General features: G+C 43.3%; 3 protein-coding genes across 9 annotated transcripts; all 3 read right to left on the reverse strand.

Annotated features, from left to right (window-relative positions):
* Positions 1-119: 119 nt before the first annotated feature.
* Positions 120-6,657, reverse strand: LOC147143031 (B-lymphocyte antigen CD20-like). 5 transcript variants are annotated; one of them, XM_086038419.1, is made up of 6 exons: positions 6,406-6,657; positions 4,090-4,354; positions 3,543-3,599; positions 2,280-2,501; positions 1,367-1,504; positions 120-308 (listed from the first exon to the last, which is right to left on the reverse strand). In XM_086038419.1, exons 1-6 carry the CDS (start codon positions 6,501-6,503, stop codon positions 252-254), a joined length of 837 nt encoding a protein of 278 aa, XP_085894545.1. In that variant the 5' UTR covers positions 6,504-6,657; the 3' UTR covers positions 120-251. The 5 variants fall into 5 exon arrangements, with proteins under 5 accessions (XP_085894545.1, XP_085894547.1, XP_085894546.1 ...); XM_086038421.1 differs by having other exon boundaries at positions 4,090-4,358; positions 6,406-6,644; XM_086038420.1 differs by having other exon boundaries at positions 4,090-4,367; positions 6,406-6,641.
* A 2,118-nt stretch (positions 6,658-8,775) lies between these two features.
* On the reverse strand, positions 8,776-21,050 carry rpz4 (rapunzel 4). Of its 2 annotated transcripts, none has more exons than XM_086038530.1 (2): positions 21,016-21,050; positions 8,776-11,178 (listed from the first exon to the last, which is right to left on the reverse strand). In XM_086038530.1, exon 2 carries the CDS (start codon positions 11,157-11,159, stop codon positions 9,990-9,992), a length of 1,170 nt encoding a protein of 389 aa, XP_085894656.1. In that variant the 5' UTR covers positions 11,160-11,178; positions 21,016-21,050; the 3' UTR covers positions 8,776-9,989. The 2 variants fall into 2 exon arrangements, with proteins under 2 accessions (XP_085894656.1, XP_085894655.1); XM_086038529.1 differs by lacking the exon at positions 21,016-21,050 and adding an exon at positions 13,616-13,720.
* Positions 14,549-21,109, reverse strand: rpz5 (rapunzel 5). Of its 2 annotated transcripts, none has more exons than XM_086038526.1 (2): positions 21,016-21,109; positions 14,549-17,510 (listed from the first exon to the last, which is right to left on the reverse strand). In XM_086038526.1, the coding sequence occupies exon 2, from the start codon at positions 17,442-17,444 to the stop codon at positions 16,263-16,265; it is 1,182 nt and encodes a 393-aa protein (XP_085894652.1). In that variant the 5' UTR covers positions 17,445-17,510; positions 21,016-21,109; the 3' UTR covers positions 14,549-16,262. The 2 variants fall into 2 exon arrangements, with proteins under 2 accessions (XP_085894652.1, XP_085894653.1); XM_086038527.1 differs by having other exon boundaries at positions 20,873-21,021.
* Positions 21,110-21,292: the final 183 nt, after the last annotated feature.

Genomic DNA, 21,292 nt, shown 5'->3' on the forward strand with positions numbered 1-21,292 from the left:
CCCCTCAATTCGGGTCATTTTGCTTGATACGAACGGATTTTTACTGTACAGGAAAGCATTTCCCAAAATATAATTCAACCCCGCCGCATCTCTAACAAAGTGCAAAAATAAGGAAGAGGTGTTTTTTTGTTAGTTGTTTTTTTTACATTTGATATCAATTCCAGATGTGAGAGTGCATTGTGTATGCATAAGGTGCAGTTTGAAGAAGAGGAAGACGAAGATGAAGATGAACATGAAGACGACGGCGTGTATTAGGTGGTGACTTCCTCCACGGAGGACTTGTCTCCACCTTCCAGATCGTCATGGCTCTAAACGGCCAAACAACAACAAACGGCATTTCATCTTTGGATGCAAATGTGACCAAAAAAAAAAAAAAAAAAAAAAGAATCATCATCAAATATTTATGCATCAAATACACGTAAAATACCTTTAAGTGCTCATCGGTTAAATATGTGGAAATACTTTTAAGTGCAGGTTGTTCTTTTCCCGTACCAATGATTATGGTCTTTCAAAGCTTTTTTAATATCATCTTGTCCAAAATCTTGTTCTTACACTCTTAGCGACTTTTTGTTTCTTCAATTTGCTTTTAAATGTCTTTAGTTCTTTTGTTTGTAAATGGTTTTAAATGCTGTACTTTTAATTATGTAAAGCACATTGAGTTACCCTGCGTATAAAATGCGCTATAGAAATAAAGCTGGTTTGCCTTGCCATATTTGAAGGGGAAGTCAACCAGCATTCTGATAAATATTGTGTTTGTGGAATAAGAGTTCAGCAGCAAAAACCTAGCCATCTCAAGGGGCAGCCATTTTGTTACTTCCGCCGACGGAAGATGACATCACAGTTTCTCAGGGTAACTGAGAAACGGCCACGATTGGTCGTTATCTGTCCCCTGAGCATCTGTGATGTCATTTTCAGTCAACAGAAGTGACAAAATGGCCGCCCCCTAAGATGGCTGAAAACGTGTGGATTTTGCTGCTTAACTAATATTAAACGCAATATTAATCAGAATGCCGTGTTTCATCTAGTGGGCCTGCATAGGACATATTTTTGAAAAAAAAAAAGGTTTGGGTTGACTTCCTCTTTTGGAAACCTAACCCTAAATATCTTTAAAAATGTAAGTATAAACAAAATAACTGAAATGAAAATATACACAGTGTATCTGCGCTGTATTATTTGCAATAGCCCTAAATAAAAAATTTTTTTATAAAAGAGTATCTAGAAAGAAATTATTTCCATCTCTGATTACGAAACTTTGTAAAAATGTGTTGACCAGTGTTATGTTCCGCTGGTCAACTTGTGGATGTGGTCTTGTGAGTCCGCCAACAGGGGGCAGGCAAACGTCTCTACACGGGAGGTGACTTGCTACCTGCTGCTGGTTGTCGTTGTAGTCGCTGTTGCCACGGTGACACAGAGATTTGATGGCCAACACACAGGAGCTGATAACCAGGCAGAGTTCCAAGACACACAGCGCCATGGCAATAAGGTTAAAGGCTCTCAGCAGCGTCTGCACAACCACAAATTAAAAAGACTTTTTTGAAACAAAAAAAAAAGACTTAATTCTCATTCAATTCCGAGTGATCCGACTCACTCGACAACAACAAGGTCGAACTTTGTTCTATAGCACAACTTCATTGGACTAATTATTTTTTTATTATGTTTTTTTTTATCTTGCAAAAATACAACTTTCACAAAAAAAAAAGACAATTTCATTATGGTTTCCACAATGACTTACTCTATTGTAATATTGCTAGTTTCCTCATTTGAAATCCTGAAAAGCAAATGTATTTTAAGATAATGAGTTCAAAAAACAAAATTGTATCAGAATATCCTTTTTTTCTCTTGAAGATGACTCTTTTTATTTCATAAACAAGACATTTTATCTTGCAAGATTTTGTTCTCTAAAAATACAACTTTATGGTGACATTAGCACAGCTTTTTTCATTCCTAAACAATATTTCATGAATACGGCTTCATATTTGTAGCATTGTAACCCTTTCTGGAAAAAAAATACATTTTGTCCCAAAAAATTGCACTTGTAGGATGTATTTTTTAATGTGACTTTTTAATTTTAAAAATGTTTTTTAGCAGACTACAACTTTCCAATATGTAAATACGGCTTTTTATCTCACAAGATTCAGATTAGTGTTTGCAAAAAAAAAAAAAAAAAGCAATAATTTTTTGTCAATGTCGATGCTTCCCCCCCCTGCCCGAAATGTGACTGTCTTCTCACAGCATGACAACTTTCTGATGGTTTTAAATGAAAGTGAGCGTCCACTTACAAGAAGGAGGGCTTCCCCTTCCAAGCAGCGCTCCAAGTATTGCTTGGCTGCGAAACTCAGGATGTCGGCGGCGGCAGTGTCAACGTCAATGAAGCCAATTTCAGGCTCGAATATTTGGCAGCCGTTCCAGACGAGTATTTCGGACACGTTGAGGGCATAAAGGACGATGCCGGTGAGAGCAAAGCCGATCCCCAAGAAGTTCAAAATTGCATTGAGCAACACCTAAAACACAAAAAGGTGCAAATGAGTTATTACACATATCAAGGAAAAAATGGTTCACGCAACAATGACTGATGAAATAAAAATTTTTTTTAAAAAATCAAAAATTCATTTTACCTTGAAAAAAATAGTACTACTGCCACAATATTTGGACTTTTTTGAAAGAAAATAATGTTTTATTTTAAAAATGACTTCCTTTATCTAGAAAAAAATGCCACTTTATTTTTGCTGGATTGACTTTTCCCCCTCAAAAGGAAACCTGACTCTTCTCGTATTACAAATTTCTTCTGTTTTCGTCTAAAATAAAACAACTTTTTCCTTGAATACATTCAATTATGCTTGCAAATTTTTTTTCTCATTCATTAAAAGTAAAAAAGTTTTGAGTTTTTTTTTGTTTGTTTTTTTTTTACCAAAATGAACTTTAAATGACTCCTGTCAGTGTTGAAGGTCGTCAAACCCTCACATACACAAAGGACTTGTCTTTTTAAAATTTTAGTCGCAATTTGCAAGAATAATATGATCTGCTTTACGTTTCTGCTGTTGTTTGAATTGCTGCTGTTTCAACAAAATCATTGGGCCTCAAACGACGACAGCATTGTGCTAGCGGCTCTTTCCAAATAAAATATCATTCTAGTTAGTCTAAGCCAACGCTTTAAGCCACTGCGATGCCCTACCGGAAGGTTGTAATTGACGCGCTTTATTACCGTGGTGTGGATGAGTGAAAATCTGAGAGAGAGAACACGCGGTCCGTTTATTTAGTCCACGTTCTTCTTTTATCAATAAACTTCAACGTTTCCAGTAGTTGAATGAGTATACACACATACAACAATCTTGCTTTCGCGGCGGTCGAAAATTGTCCCCTCTTCCGGTCGGAACACCCAAAGAGGCAAGGGAAAATTCCTACTTAAATAGAATTTCTCATCAACGAACGCAAAAACAAGAAATTCTCTACACAACGCTATACACACAAATAATCTGCTCCTACACTGGCTAGTCGATACAAACGAGTTGAGTAAGTGCAACGAGCGAAGATGCGCTACTCACCAGACACGGACTGGGGAACCTCTCCGACAAAATGCAGACGATGCCGAGGAGGATGAACTGCGGCAGACAAGATCACAAGACGACGTCAACATTCAAATTGAACCATTGCGGGGTTTTTTTTGTCCATAAATAGTTCCCTAGTGCCCTCGTAACACGTTTGTGACTGTTTCGCTTGGAAGATTGCAACCAGCACACCCGCGAGCCTTGTGAGGAGAAACCGTAAAGATGGCGGATATGGATGGCTTTGATGTCTACTTGGATTATTTTGTCTGAAAATTGACATATTTTTTGGATGATTGTGCAAAATTAGTTTTAGATTTTTTTTTTAAATCATGAAATAATACATTTTGATCCTTGGAGGCTAAAATGTACAAGTCACCACCCAGCTTGGTTCCTGACATATTTTGGCAAATGGCCTGGCCAAGTAGGCCAACTGTCAAGAAAACCGGTTTGCTTGTTTTATTTCAGACGTGTTGCGTGGGCAAAATCTCAACTTGTATTCAAAAGTCATCATCTTTTCCATCAAACAGTGTGTCGTCTTTCTTACCAGTGCTCCCACCCAGTGAGGAAAGCCATTTGAGTACAATGGCCAGCTATATAGGTCCTTGCTGCACATGAGGATGGCCCCCAGGCCGATGTTGAGCAGGCCCACCATGATCTGCAGCGCCCCCAGTACGGACTGGGAGGTCCCCACGACGCCCCTCAAGTGCCGCGACACCGAGCAGCACAGGCCCCCCAAGATTTGGTACAGGGGAGGGCCGACACTTTTGGGGTCGGAGGTGAGTGTCAGCGTGGTGATCCTGTCCGACATCCTGCCTTGAAAAGCTCAAATAGAGAAAGTGGCCTGGAGTCACAGGCATGAAGCAACCAGCACAAGTCGTTTTTTTTGGGTGCTGTTTCATAAATCTATCCGCTTTTATTTAACTCATTTTTGTTTTTCTAACTATATTACTGTGTGATAGTGGGTGAATGCGAGGCATTTAAGACTGTGGGACAAATGAGCGTGAAGGGAGGTGGCCTAATTCTGCTTGCTGCCCCATCCAATATGGCAGACGCGCTGATGTATCGTATTCATGGAACATCATACACAATGACTAAGACAGTGATTCAGATCAAAACCACAAGTCAAAGGCCCGGTACTGGTCCGTGGGCCATTTGGTACCAGGCCACAGAGAGACAGACAACAACAAAAATGGGGGTATGTCGACGCTCTAGCTCGAGCACACACAACGCAAAAATACAAGCTAAACGAGACACCAAGCTTGTTTGCAGACAATTGTTGCTGATGCAGGAAATTGACAATGGAGAAACTTACTAGTATAAAAACAAAATAAATGTTTTTCAATGTGACATTTTTAAGTTATTTTGACATGGGTCCCGCCAGCTGTGACTTAGCGGCAGAGCGCTGGGTGCTGCCACCAATGGCCATAAAGTGTACTGCATTTTTAAGTTCATGGCTTTCAAAACCATTTCACGCTCTCAAAGCTTCAACCAAACACTATTGATACACTTGCTAGAATCAAGCGTGAGACATTACAAGTCAATTAAAATACATCAGTGTCTTATTCGATTGATTTTGTGTTGCAATCCGCAAAAAGCTTTCTTTCAGTAAAGTTGTAATCGGCTCGACCCCAATCTTGAATTGTCCTTTGTTTTACGTGTCAGTTTAGAGTAAACTTCACGTGGGAGTCACAAAGAGTTTAAAGCAAACACACCTTGCCTTTTATGAGACTCTTCTTTTCCTCGGTGATATTATTGATAGCCTCCCATTTCTTGGCAGCGACAACAGGCACGAAACAAGACTGGAGGGATGGTGAGGCAAACGCATTTCCCAACATGCTTTGCAGCGTTCCTTGTACATACTTTAAATAATTGGTGCTCTTTATTTGCATTGTTGTGAGTGTGTCTGTGATATGTTTTTGATGACTAGACAAAGTGACAAAGCAACTTCTCTGATAAAAGGACAGGATGGATGACATATATAAGCTTGAACGTTGCCTCAAGTGTGTGGTGAGAGAGTGGAGTGACCGGACGAGAGTAGTGGTCGATAGCAGCTCGAGCACAACGTGCGTCCTGTTGCCGCGCGACTGAAAAGCCTCAGCAACTGTCGTCCTTTGACTACATATGAGGGGGTCACAATAATTGTTTTCAAAACGGGTCTAACTTAATTAGTTTGAATGAGTACAAAGTGTGAGGAAGGAGTGAAATGTGTGGGGTTTTTTTTTTTCTTAAATAAATATTGTTAGTCGCAGATGTTCCCCAATTGAGTCTGGAACATGTCGCCCGCGATACACAGAGCTCCACCGTTCCTCATTTTTTCGTGTATACATCAACATCTCTGTAAAGAGGGAGGTGTTTACAATTGTTTGACGTAATCAGTCCAGCGTGTTGCCACAAAAACACTTTGGAGCAGGGATGGGCAACTACTTGAATGATGGAAAGGGCCACAATTTGACGCCAATCAACGCCAATTGGGGGGGGGGGGGGCGGCATAGGACCGCACACCTCCTAACCAGATGTTTGACAAAAGATGCCATTTTTAAGAGGGACAAAATATGTGCATGTCTGGTTTTTTTTATTGAGCCAATGTACAGAAGAGTATCTTCATATATTTTAATTTTCAAATAGAAAAAATAACCACGTAATGTGATTCAGCCCCCTACCCCCACCCCCGTAAAGGCCTCTGGCGCGTACAAATTCCCATTCAAAAACGCCATAAAAACTGCTGAAAAGAAAATCAACAATAAGCGCAAGAACTCATTTTGTGCATATTTTCACAAAAATCAACTTACTCAACGATTTTAGTACTATACAACAACAAGTTTTCCTGCGTGTCATTGAAATTCCCAAATGGCTCACTCACCTGTGTGAACAAGGGAGTAAAGTTGCTCCTGGATGCACCCCCACATAGGCCGCTTGTCCACTCAAGCCGCCATACACTGTTAGGTTGAATATATCCATGTTTTTCAAGGACACAAATTTACTAAATCCTCAAACATTTGAAAGGAACTCTCAACGCTGTGGGGGAAAAAAGAAATCACAGTTGTTTAGGTGCTTCATTTGGGAGAGATGTTGCGGCGTCTACTTCACAATTGCAGCTTGCGGCTTGGAGGCGCTCGTGAGCAATCTCTGCCACCCTCTGGTTAATACTGGTATTACACCCTACAGTGGTTTAGCAACAGTTAACGTTTTCATTTTCAGAAGTGAATCCAGGGCCTCTCCGATGGGTGGCGAGTGCCGCCAGCTGCCCATCCTTTGGTGGTTCCTCACGCCGACAACCCCAGAAGCTGGCAAATTTAGCTCTGATACGATCAACATTTCTAGAGGTTTTTTTCAGCCATCTGTCCTGTAAAGGGCACTCAAACTTGGACTAAATCTCAAGAATTTTTCTTTGAAAGTTGCTAGGAGGAAATCCCAAAAATGAAAACTTCCAACCATTAAAACATGATAATAATAATGATCTATTTATTTTTAAAGACTCTTCTGAGCCGCTTTATCCTCACAAGGTTCGCGGGCTTGCTGGAGCCTATACCAGCCATTTTCAGGCACCCTGAACTGGTTGACAACGTCATGTCATGTCATGTCATTTTCCAAACCGCTTATCCTATACAGGGTCGCGGGGAGTTGCTGGAGCCTATCCCAGCCGTCAATGGGCGAAGGCAGACTACACCCCGAACTGGTCGCCAGCCAGTCGCAGGGCACGCATAGACACTGTCACTGAGCGGGAATCGATCCCACGCTGCCCGCACACAACTCAGGCGTGTGTACCACTACACTATCAGCGGACCTGGTTGACAAGGTAATATTGAAAAATATAAATTTCCTGCTAATAAGCAGAACATTTGCACAAGGCTTCACACGATTCTCATGAAAAAAAAAAACTATTCAAAATATGATTCAAAAAAATAATTAGGTTACATCTGATAGTTCTTATCTCATGTTAAAAAATGTTTTGAAAACATGTCAATTGTCTACATTTTTCGACTAAAAATGTACTTTGTACTAGATTAAAAAAAAACAAGCCTTAAACCATTGTACCCTGAATTCAGTCATTCTTTCCCATACCACTAGAGGGAGCCATTTGGTCCCACACTTTGACAATCACCAATACTGGGGATCACCTATTCTCGCTCCACATTCCAACAGCACTCCAAAATTTCCTACGCACTATATTGGGCACGATGGAGCGGAAAGGGAGCGATTCTCAAGCCAACCCGTGACTGCAATTAAGCATGATCCCTAGTTGCCCTTAGCTCCACCCACATGTGAGGCGGCCAATCACAAACCGCCAAAGTGAAACCATTCCAAATGACAAAAAGGTCCATCCATTGACAGCGAATTAGCCGAGCGGGAGGTTAAGCCGAGGTGAGGCAGCGTCGGCACAATGGGCGTCCCGCAAGGCGGGCGCATCCTTGCGATTGCTCGTGATGTTTATCCGCGTTCTTGCCATCACCTGATGACTGACGTCGGCTCAATGCGCCGACTGTGCGCTCAAATGGAAAGCATCACGGCACCTATTCAACATTGCCAATGTCCACTTTGTCAGGACCGTAAGAAAAAAAAATGACGGGAGGGATGAAAAATATTTGCATCCGGCACGACATGTTTGAGTGAAACTCAATCTTGCACGAATGTTTATCAAGACAGGATGAAGGAAAATCTAAATATGCTGTCAAAGGATAGTTAATCAACCAAACAAATTTGAATGCGATATGCGTTGCGTGACGGTTACAATTCCATCTCAGGGGCAGGGCGGAGCTTAAAATTGGGTGACGATAAACTGCCTCTAGCCTTATAATATATTAGCATCCGGCACCCGTGTGTCCAATTGATGTAGAAAACCACGCGCATGTTCAAAACCTGGTGGTAATGTTTTTGATCATTTGACAGAAACCACCAAATCTTAGCCTCTAATCTTGGTCAAAATTGAACAGCTAGCTTGGTAAACAGCTAATTGCTATTTTCTCCCATTTTCAACATTTGAATTTGGGTATGTCGCATACGAAAGGTGCTGGAACTGGAAAGCAGACTTTGACTTGTTTTGCACTTTGTGAACATGACGCTCATCTTTCTGTGACAAAGATAGAAAAGCCGCAACCACTTGATTACAGGGCAGCCAGGGTGTTTCCACACTCGCTAAAATATCCTTTTTGTCCCTCTCGGAAATGCGAGCGAGACAAATTCCGTTTTGCGAATTAAATCCATGGCAACAGCGCAAAAACACACAAAAAAATTATATTCACTTTTAATGTTTATTCTGACAATTGAATTGGAACAGCATCTACCGTCAAACACACGATAATGACATATGCTAAATAGATACATTTCGGAATGTTTGGAAAAGATGAGGAAAATGTTCGGATATAAACTGCTTCAGTAATGTCTGACAGAATATATCATTTGATCATAGTGGTTAATAAAAGCGCATACATTCAGAAAGGACAGAATATAAATTTGAATAAGGCGTACCACTTCAGGAGAAACAACTCTAGAACAACATAATTCGATTGTTGTGTTAGCTGTGTGCTAATGATGTCAGAAGAGGACAAAATGAGATTTGTGTTTATGGCAAATTATGTCACTTCTCTGCCATGCTCAGGAATTACACAAAAACTAAAAAAAGTCTCAGACTTGAGCATCAGGAACGTATACTTCCAATTTGACAGCAACTGGACAAAATCTCTCGGACGAGTCAGTCTTCGAAGTCGGAAGGAAATGGTCAAAGCAACCCATAAATGGCCGCGACAAACCTAAAACGGCAGACTTCCTTTGTCCTTCTGGGCATGGCTTTCTGAGACTTTTTTGTAGGTCTACTCATGATAGACGCTCCTACCAAAGTCCATGTTGCTGAATGGAATTGAATCGAATGGAATTTTCATCAACTTGTCACTTCAAACCAAGCTGGCAGACTTTCTGTGAGTTTTTGGGCATCACTTCTCGAGACGTTTTTGTAGGTCTACGCATGAAGGTTATTCCTACCACATTCCATGATTCGAAGTCAAAATGCCTTCAGGGGTTGAATTGAAAAAAAAAAATCTGTAAGACGTGTTCGATGTTCAAAAGGAAATAGCCTAACTTATTCTCCAATGCCTTCTACAAGACTAAATACAGGATTTCCTGTATCTTTTGGGGCTTTTTCAGACTTTTTTTGTGGCTCCACTTATGATAGATATGGCTTCCAAATCTCATGTTGTTTCTTGCTTTGGGGTGGAATTTTCAAAATGTTATTACATTTTGATGCTAAAATGTCCACTTGGAAACAAAATGGCAGACTTGTGTCTTTTCATTCATGGCTCTTGGAAGACTTTTTTTTTCTACTCCTGACAAACCACCAAATTTCATGTTGCAAAGTGTAACTGGCTCATGAGGACAAAAGATGTGTCCAAGGCACATAAGGGAGAAAAGCGTGGCAGCGCGGCGGCGTCAAGTCCGGATGTGATCGAGCCGTTAAGCCGAGTGAAGGCACACGTATAAGTTCTTGTGCTCCTGCCAGTAGTGCAGCTCGTCGCCGAAGCTCCAGGCGCAGGCCAGGTCCTTGCTGGTCTTCACGGCGTGGACGGCGCATTCGGGCACCTTCTCGAACAGCATCTCGGCCACGGCCACCACGCCCAGCTTCTTCTGGCTCTGAATCAGCTGCTGGATGTGGGTGCTGTCTACCGGCTCGGGCGAGGAGCTGTAGGACACCACCACGTTGAGTTTGTCGTCCGACGCGGGCACCTGGAAGCGGCTCCTCCCCGCGGGGCAGTGGTAGTTCTTGGGGGCGAAGAGGCCCGTGGGCGACTTGAAGACGCGCACCGACCAGCCCACCCAGTCGTACTTGGTCTTCAGCTTGGCGACGATGGCGTCGGCCAGCTGCCGGTTGGTCCATCTCGGGTTGTCCCTCACCAGCCGCCTGGCGTCCAGCTCGGCCTGCTTGGGGAAGCTCGCCACGCAGTCCTCGATGACGGCGTTCATCTTCTCCTGCACCGCCTTCATCTTCTCGCCCCAGTCCTTGAGGAGAGCGTCTTCCTCGTCGTAGCCCTTCAGGGCGGCGTGGCCCAGTAGGGCGATGAGTCCGAGGCAGAAGAGCTTCTTCAGCCTGGCGCAGAAATCCTCCAGGGGCCGGCGGCTTTTCTCCTCGTAGTTGAGGATGATCTCCAGCACCGACTCGCCCGAGAAGTTGTCGCCCGTCACGGCGTTGTAGAGGACGTGCAGGTTCTTGTCGCCGCCAGTCTTGTCGAAATGCTCCAGGAAGAGCTTCTTCTTGACTTCCCGGAACTTGGCCTTGGCGTTGAGGATGTCCATATACTTGCGGAACTGGTTGGTGATGTTCTCCTCCACCGAGAAGTAGGCGGCGTCCATGCCGCTCTTCTTGATCTCTTCATGGATGCGCTGCATCTGGTCGGAGATGGCGTCCAGGCGGTCGCGCACCTTCTGGAATTGCTCCTTCATGAAGGTCGCCTCTTTGCTCTCCACGTTGTCCAGCGCCAGCTTGACGATAGGGGCGGCGATGGAGAAAACGGGGAAGAGGTCGCCCACGATGCTGGCCACAACTTCGGCGCCCTGCTCGAAGGCCTCCATCACCGTCTCCACCATGTCCTTCTTCTCCGCCACGAGCCTCTGCAGCTGGTCGGCCATTTCTGGTGTCGCCCCGCTTCTATCGAAGACGAAAATATCAAAGGGCCGAAGTTATTTCTCATATTGTAGGTCTGCTGGCCACAGTTTTCAATCAAGAGAATTCTTGCAATACTAGCGGACAGCAAAAAGAAAATCTCACTTAAAAAGCCCAAAAGCTTCAGGCTAATTATGACGAGTGACGATTTTGCATGTTTGTATTCTCAGTTGACTCAAAGCATCTTAGATCAGATACCGTTTAAAAAAAAAACAAAAACCGGTGTAATTGCTACAGCATAGGGATAGGACATGCTAGCTCCAGTTTTAGCCAGCTCCGACCCTTAGCTGTGCACTGAAGTGCAAAGGGCCCACCTGTCCCTGTCTTAATGCTAAGCTAACATGCTACATTGTCACTGTCTGATGAAAAACACGTTTAGTTTCATGTATTGAAAGTAACAAAAGGTACAGATGTTGACAGTCTTAAAATTAAACTAACATGCTACGGTACGATGCAGCCTAATGAAAATCACGTTTGGTTTCATTTAGTGCAGCTAAGTAAATGCCCACATTTTGCCCAGCTTAATGCTAAGCTAATGCGCTACATGGCATTTCTGTCTGGTGAAAAAATAGTTTGCTTTTCTGTAACAAAGCAGACTAAAAAAGTGACTAGGTTGCAGTAGCTACCTTTATCATCATTTTGAAACACACAAATCTAAAATTTAACACAACGGATGAAATTCAAGGTCGCCTTTCAACGGCCTTAATTCTTTTGCAATTGCCATTGTATGCTTTTCAAATGTAGTTGGCATTTGCAAGACGTCCTCCAGATTCTCAACGAAACGTCACCACTTCTCCCTCGACCGCGTTATTGATTACACATTAAAAAGATATCAAAATGTCCCCTGTAAGCAACCAAATAGCTGCTCCTCAAAAAGTGTACACGGCAAAATATCGGGGTGTGGGACGTGATTAACGAGAGGGATAAAGAGAGAGAACGGTCAAACCCGCTGGACCAAAAGGTGCAGGTTGCCGTGGAAACCAGGCAATGGAAAATAACCCGTCTGTCCGAGTTGTTCCAGGGGATTTCGTGATGGAATAAAGCACCCAGGTTGTTTTTTTTCCCCCAGTCTGCCGTGTGTCGCTCTCATCAGATCCTGCGGCTATTACTGTGTTGACTCTGATCATAAACACTGAATGTACTTCGAGCAAGAGCTCTTACGACAATGCCACGTCTCGATGGAAACAGTACTCTCAGTGACACTTCATTAGGTACACCTGATGGATGACAAGAGACTACAAGAGATGGATTTTCAGGGAAGGATTTTGTTCCACCTTTTTAACACTGTAATATGATGGGTTGTAATGCGAAATTTCCCTTAATTTCTCAGTCATGTCCAAAAAACGAAAATTGTGGCATACACTATGCATGAGTTCTGTATGTATAAAATGTTAAATACAATTTCATTTTAAGACAGACTTTCCAGTTTAATACATTTGATTATTAAATTTTTTAACTAAAACCCAGAAATGTATTGTAGCACATCAGCTGTTACAGATATTTTTCCACAATCTATATTTTTCTGTTATTAATTATAATTTGACTTTTAAAAATGAGGGTCCTGTATAATAGCCTATACACCTAAGTTTACTTTTACTTTACTTTTAAAGGGTTAAACTGCATTACATAGAGGAGGGTGGTGAAGTGTCCTTTTTGATTTGCATGCGCAGAATTTAGCAAAGATTCAAGAGGGTCAAAACATTATAAAGAAACCCTAGTCAGAGATCTATTAAGTTGACGCCACAAAAACACCACATATTAGTAATGAACTGGCCACGACAGTCATTGTCCGTGTTGTTTGAAATACAACTCATCAAAACATACAACACGTGCATACTCCAAAAGCGCAGTAATCTTGCACATATGCTTCATTCCAATATTGTTCAAGTGTCCAGATAGTCTGCCAAACAATATCCGATCATGATGGCACTTAAGGGCGAGCTGAAAGCCAACAAACAGGCCGTTAATGAGCTCTCATAATGGCCAAGGCATCGATCGACAAGCTGAGAGGCAAACAGGGCACGTTAACAAGATTGTTCAAACCGCACACGAGTAAAACTTCCTCACACGCAAAATCAACACAAGACACGAGCAAACGCTAAAACCTGGTCGATGACGTCATCGACGAGTGCTGAAGCGACCAACGCCCAGTTAAGTTGCATTCAACACGTTTTTTTAAAAGTCGATCTGCCAATATGCTGACTTTTACCACTTAACATCAGCCAAAGAAGCTACTTTAACAAATCATTATTATTATTATTATTATTTGTTCTTTGTATGAAGCACAAAGCGTTCAGGAGCGCAACACTCATCGATCAAGTAACAAGAGAACCAAACATAGTCGATAATAGTCACTTTGAAAAGGTTGACAGCGAGTCTACACGACGAACTATTTAGTTAATTAGCGGTTTATAGTACTCACCTCTAAAAGAAAAAAACGAAAAAAAGTTTAGCTGAAGACAACAGACGTCAAAAACTAACTCCACGGTATGTTTCCGTGTTTCGGTCACGTGATCTAGGCGCACCCGTTTTGGGAGGTACAGTAATGGCAAATGACGTCATCCCGAAGCTGCCCTCCCCACCCACTTGGTAAACGTTTTTGGTTTACAGTATTATCATTTCTTACACACCCACGCACACACTTATATATATATATATATATATATATATATATATATATATATATATATATATATATATACAGTGTGTGCGTGTTTTTGAAAAAAATAGATATCTGCTTCCTATATCTGGTGCTAGAAACAAGAAAGGTCTCAAAACTTTGATATTGTGCTCCAATTTAATGTTTTTAATATTTCTTAATTTTTACTTAAGACCCCCGGCATTCTTTATTTATTTAAATTGTTAAGTTTGCCTGCTAAGTATTGCGGTTATCTGCTGATATTTCCTAATACTATATTCCATTGTTAAAGGCAAATTTCACATTCTTGGGCCCGGTCGTGAACCACCGCCGTGTTCATAGTACCAACTAAAGGCTGTATCTTGCGGTACAAAGGACCCCTCCCTGAATTTCCCACAACAGCAAATAATCTTAAAGCCATTTTGAGACTTCATTCCAGGAGATATCTTACACCTTTAGGGTTTAGCAAGCGGCCCCTGCTCATCTTATGGGAGGCTATCGTAAATAGGAAACAGTACACTAAAAGGCTTTTGGTAAGAAACCAACAATAGTAGTGTTGACACAGTAAACTTCACTTTTGGCAGTGGTGGAAGTTAACAGCTGTTCAAGCTGAGGTACAGCGAGAGCCCAACTAAACATAAAATGTCTTTCCATCTTTACGGGTTGCTTCCTCACACTTCCTGTGCATTTTTCTTGAAAATCAAATGACAAATGAGGTTGGTGTTTAAAAAAATCTGCATAATTTTAATGGAATGGGGTTTTGTGTTTTTTTTTTTTTACACAGGTACTGGTTCTGCACATTACATTCATCAAAAAAAAGTTTTGTCAATCTAGAAACGTGTACCTGCAAAGGAAAATCAGTTGCAGAAAAAAAACAAAGAAGCAACGTTGGACGAACACAGACAAAAAAAAAACATCACAGTGATTCAAGCATGTCAGATTGATCTTGAAAATAAAAAGGGTCCTGCTGTATGACAACAAAATCTGTGGGTGTATTCTCTTTGGTATTTTTTGTATTCTACGGATGCTGCGATGTGAGTGTTTATTTAAACAGGAAGCCTGGCTAGCTGCAGCATGGCTATTTTGGCTAAGCTAAAAATGCTCATCCTTGGCAAGATGGCTTGTTGTAGGTTTGGAAGTTACAGACTTAGCTGACATACTCTTTATTTTGAAATATTGGACCGTTGAAGGAGACATATTATAGTGGCTGCTGTTCAGGATTCGCACAATTACTGTGAGTGTATTATTTTTCACATTGAACTAATTTCCCCATGTCGCTCCGTAATTAGAGTAGCGGACACAACACAAACGCATTTTTCGGGAGATAGGCAGCTCGCAAAAGATTTACTTTGGGCGTCAAACTGATTGTCATTGTAGGCCACAGTCAACCTCAGTGAGTGAGATGGATTTTCCCTTTTCAGAGAAATCTTTTTGGAGTATTTACCATGGCTTGATAGAGGAAGGATATCAATATCATCGCTGTCCTGTAAAAAACGCGCATGTCCATTTCTGTCATTTTTTTAAAATGTTCACGTTAATGGGATGTGCATAACGCGGAAACCCCATTAACATTAAAAAAAAAAGAGAGAAAAAAATGGACATACCGGTTTTTCATAAGACAGCGATGATATGCAAAATGTGCTCACAAAGAGTAGCTACCAAAGGAAGCTAAATTTAGCGATAAGAGCGCCACCCATCATTCATCATTGACAATTTCAAAGCAAAGTTAAGATATCGTTGTGTGGGAATGAACGTTTGCAACCAAGTTAGCACGTGGTGGCATCAATATAACAGAGTCGCTACCAAGGCAGCTAACTAGCATGGCTAACAGATGTGTGTTTCTGCCCTGACAGTTACTTCACAAAGCACAGAAGTAGAAAAGTAGCTACTCATTACACATACTCCTCGTCAACAAGTACTTTTATTAGTACATTTTGATGTTGGAACATTTAAATTGTTTATGCTATTTTTCTGTCTACTAATCTAGCTAGTGGTCAATGGAAAATGTGAATTACTCAACCATGTCAAAATAATACATTTTAGCGATAGCACGATGTCATGAAACCCGTTATTTTTGCTCACAGTGATCATACCATCAGAATCTGGTTCATCCCAATTTATGAAAAATGAATAAAATGGCAATTTTTCGCGCAGATTTTCCTCAAAATGAAAAGAACAACACGTCCATTTAGCAATAAACATCAAGGTTTGTTTGATTCGGACCCCGGGCCTTGACTTTGACGCCTGCGACTTTCCTGATCTCCCACGATGAGCATACAAGCAAACGAAACATGCATTTTCCATAAGATGTCCCCTTTGATTCAGATTCACGTCTCTAACTTGTCTGAGATGAAATGAGGACCTTGTACAACGAACAAAAGTGGATGGACGCAGTGCTCGAGAGTCCATTCCGTTGCGCTGGGGCAAGGTTCTACTGCGGGTGGATGCACAGGAAGGCCCGCTTGTGCTTGCCGTAGTAGTAGGACTCCACGCTGAAGTTGTTGGACTCCACCACCTCCTTGTAGTGGCTGACGGCGTGCACCAGGCAGTCGGGGAAGCAGCGGTTGAGCGTGAGGGCCACCGCCATCATGTTGCCCTTCAGCCTCTGCTGCTCGATCTGCTCGTAGATGCGAGTCTTGTCGATGGGCCGCGGCTCCACGCAGAAGGACACCACCACCCTGATCTTGTTGTCGGTCATCAGCTCGAACCAGTTGGCCCCGCCGCTGCCGTGGCACTTGCGCCCCGCCAGCCAGTTGTAGAAGAAGATGCGCTCGCGGTTGTTGAAGGCGCGCACCGACCACTTGACCCAGTCGTACTTCTTGACCAGCGCAGAGAGCAGCGAGCGCGTGAAGTCCTCGCTGACGGCGCACGCGCTCTCCTTCAGCACGTCCTCCAGGTCCAGCTTGGCCTGGTCCACGAAGGTCTCGGTGCAGTGGTCCACGGCGGCTTTCATGCGCTTCTCCGCCGCCTCCATGCGGTCCTGCCACTTGGTGACCAGGCCCATTTCCACCACGCCCTCTTTGAGGGCGGCGTAGCCCATGACGGCGATGAGGCCCACCACAAAGAGCTTCTTGAGCCGAGCGCAGAAGTCCTCCACCGCCCGGCGGCTCCTCTGCTCCGTGGCGACCAGCGTGTCCAGCATGGGCTCGCCGGCCGTGTTCTCCCCCACGACGGCGTTGTAGAGAGCGTCCAAGTTCAAGTCGGCCTCGGTGTTCTCGTAATACTTGATGAACTTCTCCTTCTTCTTCTCCTTCATGCTGGGCTTGGCGTTGATGAACTCCTGGAACTTGTCGTACTGGCCCAGAATGTGCGCCTCGCGGTCAACGTTCTGCTTGTTCATCGACGCCCTCTGCAGCTCCAGGGCGATTTGGTCGATCTCGCACTGGATGCCCACCAGCTTCTGGTTGACCTGCTCGATCTTCTTGCTCAAGTAGACGGCCTCCTTGCCCTCCGGGTTGCTGAGGATCTCGGCCGAGGCCATGAACACCGCCTCCAGGATGGGGTGCAGCTGGCCCACGGTGGCGGCCAGAACCTCGGACGCCTGCCCCATGATGTCCAACCCTTTCTCGATCTTATCCTTGTTGTCCACCAGCCAGTTCGCCACGTTGCTCATGGTTGCGCGATTTCACGGCCGCTAGCTAACGGCGACAAAAGGATTACGCCACAGCCGGGGACGTTCCTGAAAGGAGACCAAGAGGGAAGGAGACGTTTTATGCCACTTTCCCCACAAACTCAAGCAGTTCCCAGGTGTCTTGATAAAGTGCCAGTCAGTCAACAACTCATTTGCGGGCTCCTGCTGATGCTCACCCCGCCCCCTCTACTGTCAGAGGAGTCAACACGAGTATTAGGCGCAGTGTCAGACCGGAGCAAAATGAGAGACAACCACAGGTCCCAAGGTGTCTTAAAGTGGACTTAAAACCCAAACATATTTTTTTCAAGAATATATTCCCAGCAGGCCCACTAGATGACACGGCATTCTGATTAATATTGCGTTTGTGGAATATGAGTTAAGCAGCAAAATCCAGCCATCCATTTCGGGGGGCGGCCATTTTGTCCCTTTCTGTCGACTGAAAATGACTTCACAACTGCTCAGGTAACGACCAATCGCGGCTCAGCTTCAGAAAACTGGTCGGCCGTGATTGGTCGTTACCTGAGCCCTGAGCATTTGTGATGTCATTTTCAGTCGACAGAAGTGACAAAATGGCTGCCCGCAGTGATGGCTGAAAACGGGTGGATTCATTTTTATTCCACAAACGCAATATTTGTCAGAATGCCTTGTTTCAACTAGTGGGCTCGCATAGAGCATATTCTTGAAAAAAAAAAAGTTTGGGTTGTCACTCAGTCACTCTTTCTCGGCAGTCTTTTTGAAATCCACATGGTCCTGTCTCATGCAAATGAGCCACTGCTCACCCCGCCCCCTCTTCCATGAGGTGTGCCGACGTGAGGGGTAAGAAGCGGTGTTGGACCAGTTCTTGCTAGTCTCACTCACCAACACGCATCCAACAACACTGCAGCCCTGCTCAGCTTTTTGTCTTGGATCTTTGCTTGGGAAGCTGCCAGGTCAGAGCTGGAGAGAATTAGTCCTAAATTCTGAGCAGCTTGCTTCGAGACACGTTTTCTGACATGAGGCAACCGGCAAAAAAAATGTACTCGCTTGTTCAATTCCACACTTTGCTTGGTGGACAGGCACTCCACACACCAAAACATGCGCTCCATTTTCCATCGAGTTAAGAAGCGCGGCGAAGTCCCTGGCAGGTACGAGCGCCAAGAACCGGACCGTGTCCCGACATGCAGAAACGACTCCGGGTCTTGTCTGCACAATGTCGGCATCGGGCCGCACCCCCCGCAGCCGCACGGTCACACCAGAGAGTGCGAGCACGCGAACACCATGGACGTAATGTGGTGTTTGGGATCGCTCATTGGGTTGGACTTGTCTAACAATGGCGCCGGTCCAGCGCAAACACAGATGTTCACAGTGGAGCAAACTGGGTGGGGGATTTTACTGCGCCGACACGTCACTTATCGGCCGCGGCGGAGAAAAGACACCGGGGAGATGATCTAAGTGCGCTTCAACTCCCCGGAGAGGCCCGGAAAAAGGCACACCCAAGCCTGGTTAATGAAAAGCCTTCGGCAGCGCAATTGCGCAACCTTGTAATCGTGCACACGCACGCGCACGCACACGCGCGTACGAATGTGCATTGCCGTGTGTGTGTTTTTATGTGACAAAAAAAAAAAAAGAAAAAACAAATGAGGGCTACTGTTATGCTACAGGTCGAACTGATGCATTTGCATGTGGAAAACGACGCAAAAAATATTTTTAAAATGTAAAATAAATTAGGAGGCACTTTTTTTCGGGATGGATTTTTTTCTTTTATAAATTAAAATTATGCATGAAAAAAAAAATAGGACACCCTTGTTCTTTTTTTCTAAATGATATCATGATATGAAATATTATTCTAATTCAATAAATCAATATAAAAATATTTTTATTTAGTAAAATGTTGATGCATGAAAACAATTAGGAGGCCACTTTTGTTTTTGTACATATTTTTGACATTATTTCCATTCATTTACATGTTTTATATTTTATAATTTCCACAATATATTCAATACATTGACAGTCAGGGAGACAAGGGGCAAAAAAATGGCGGAAGAAAACGTTCATTTCCCATTCTACTTCGAAATGACATCTTTTCCTTTTCGTGCCGTCACTGTTGATGATTTGAGACAAAGCGGGTCACATATTTTGGACACAAACATGGCCGGAGGGTTCATTAACGCCAGTGGCATGCGCACGCTTGCTGCAGTGATGAGGTCACTCGGTGTCATTTTACTTTACGTTCATGAGGACGTCCTTTTTACACGTTCAGAACAGGAATCATAATTAGGAATTGTGTGTCATTTTTATCAAACGTTTGCCACACACACAAAAGTTTGGTCTTGTTAAGGTGGAATTTTTGCTTAGGGCGAGGCCCTTCCACTACAGTTGGAACCCCCCCCCCCCCCCCCCCCTCCAATTTGTAGCTTGCAGGGAGCTCGCAAACACAAGGAATGGGCCTCCCTCCCTCCCCACCATGACCATGCAGATCCACTCCTCCGCAAGGGCCGTGGCCTTGACGACGCCACACGGACATTTGGCCTGATTTTCAACAATAAAAAAAAAACAACAAAAAAAACAACAACGTAACAAAAGTGCCTTCCCACTCAATCAATTGGGCTTGACGCGAACATTCCAGGCCAGTTGACGAAACGTCACATGTGACGTAAGCGTCACGCAGACAAATTTTGCAGGCCAAAAGTGCCTTGGCAGAACACCCAAAGGCTTTAATTCTTTCCATTTCACTTTTTTTTCATGTTAAATCATGCAATCAAGAGTGAATTGATAGATCATTGAAGTCAAGTTGACCTTCACATCCTCACCCTCAATGGTGTCAATGCACTTGCAGTGCGGCAAGAGGCTTTAATTCTTGCTTTTTCACTTGTTTTGAACCCCCATATGCTCTAAAGTGTTAACTTACTGAGCGTTGAAGCTGAGCTGGCCTTCAAATCCTCGAATTGAATGTTCAAAATGCATTGGAAGAGCACAATAAGGCTTAATTCATTCTATTTCACTTTCAGTTTAAAAAAATGTTTTTTTACCAAAACTGGGCTTTAATTCTTTTTATCTCACGTCTTGCTTTTTTTTAAATACCTTAAATGACGTTTGTGTTTTGTTTTTTTACCCAAATGTGTTAGCTTAAGTGTTAGCTATTAGACAGTTGACTAAGGTGACATTCAAATCCTGAACTTGAAAGCTCAAAATCCATTTGCGGCGCAACCTACAGCTTTAAATCCATTTCACGGTCTTTTTGTTTTTTTCAACTCAAAAGAATCAGTGAATTGAAAATTAAATCCAAGCACACCTTCAAATCCTTAACTTGAAGGATCCTATTTCATTGTCAGAACAACAAGCGACTTTAATTCTTTCCTTTTCACTCTCTTTTTTCTTTCCCTTTTTTTTTTTTTTTTTCTTAACCAAAGGGGAATTGAAGCCAAGCTCACCTTCAAATCTTCAACTTGAATGATCAAAATCCACTGGCCAAGCAACAAGAGACTTTAATTCTTTCCATTTTGCTTTCTTTAGTTTGAACCAAAACGTGCTTTAGCTTTTCCAAGAATTCATTGCGAATTAAAGCCGAGCTCACCTTCAGACTCTCTCCAACTTGTTCAGTAATCCAGCAGGGAATGCGAGTGCCAGTATCTGCTGGATGTATTTATGCCCCCCACCCCCCATCCCCCCGCCCCTCTCTCTCTCTCTCTCAGTGAGTCTCGTCACGCCCCCTGTGGAACTCCTCCGTCCTTTCCCAACATTCCAGATGGATGGATGGACCGCGAGGCACACTGGGAAAGACAGAGATAACATCCTGTAAACACTCCTCCCATGCCGGGACATGCTGACAGAAAAACACAGTGTGTGAGTGT

This window comes from Filicampus tigris, chromosome 8 (genome assembly GCF_054856515.1).
Source record: "Filicampus tigris isolate MCC_2025a chromosome 8, RoL_Ftig_1.0, whole genome shotgun sequence".
Taxonomy (NCBI): Eukaryota; Metazoa; Chordata; class Actinopteri; order Syngnathiformes; family Syngnathidae; genus Filicampus; species Filicampus tigris.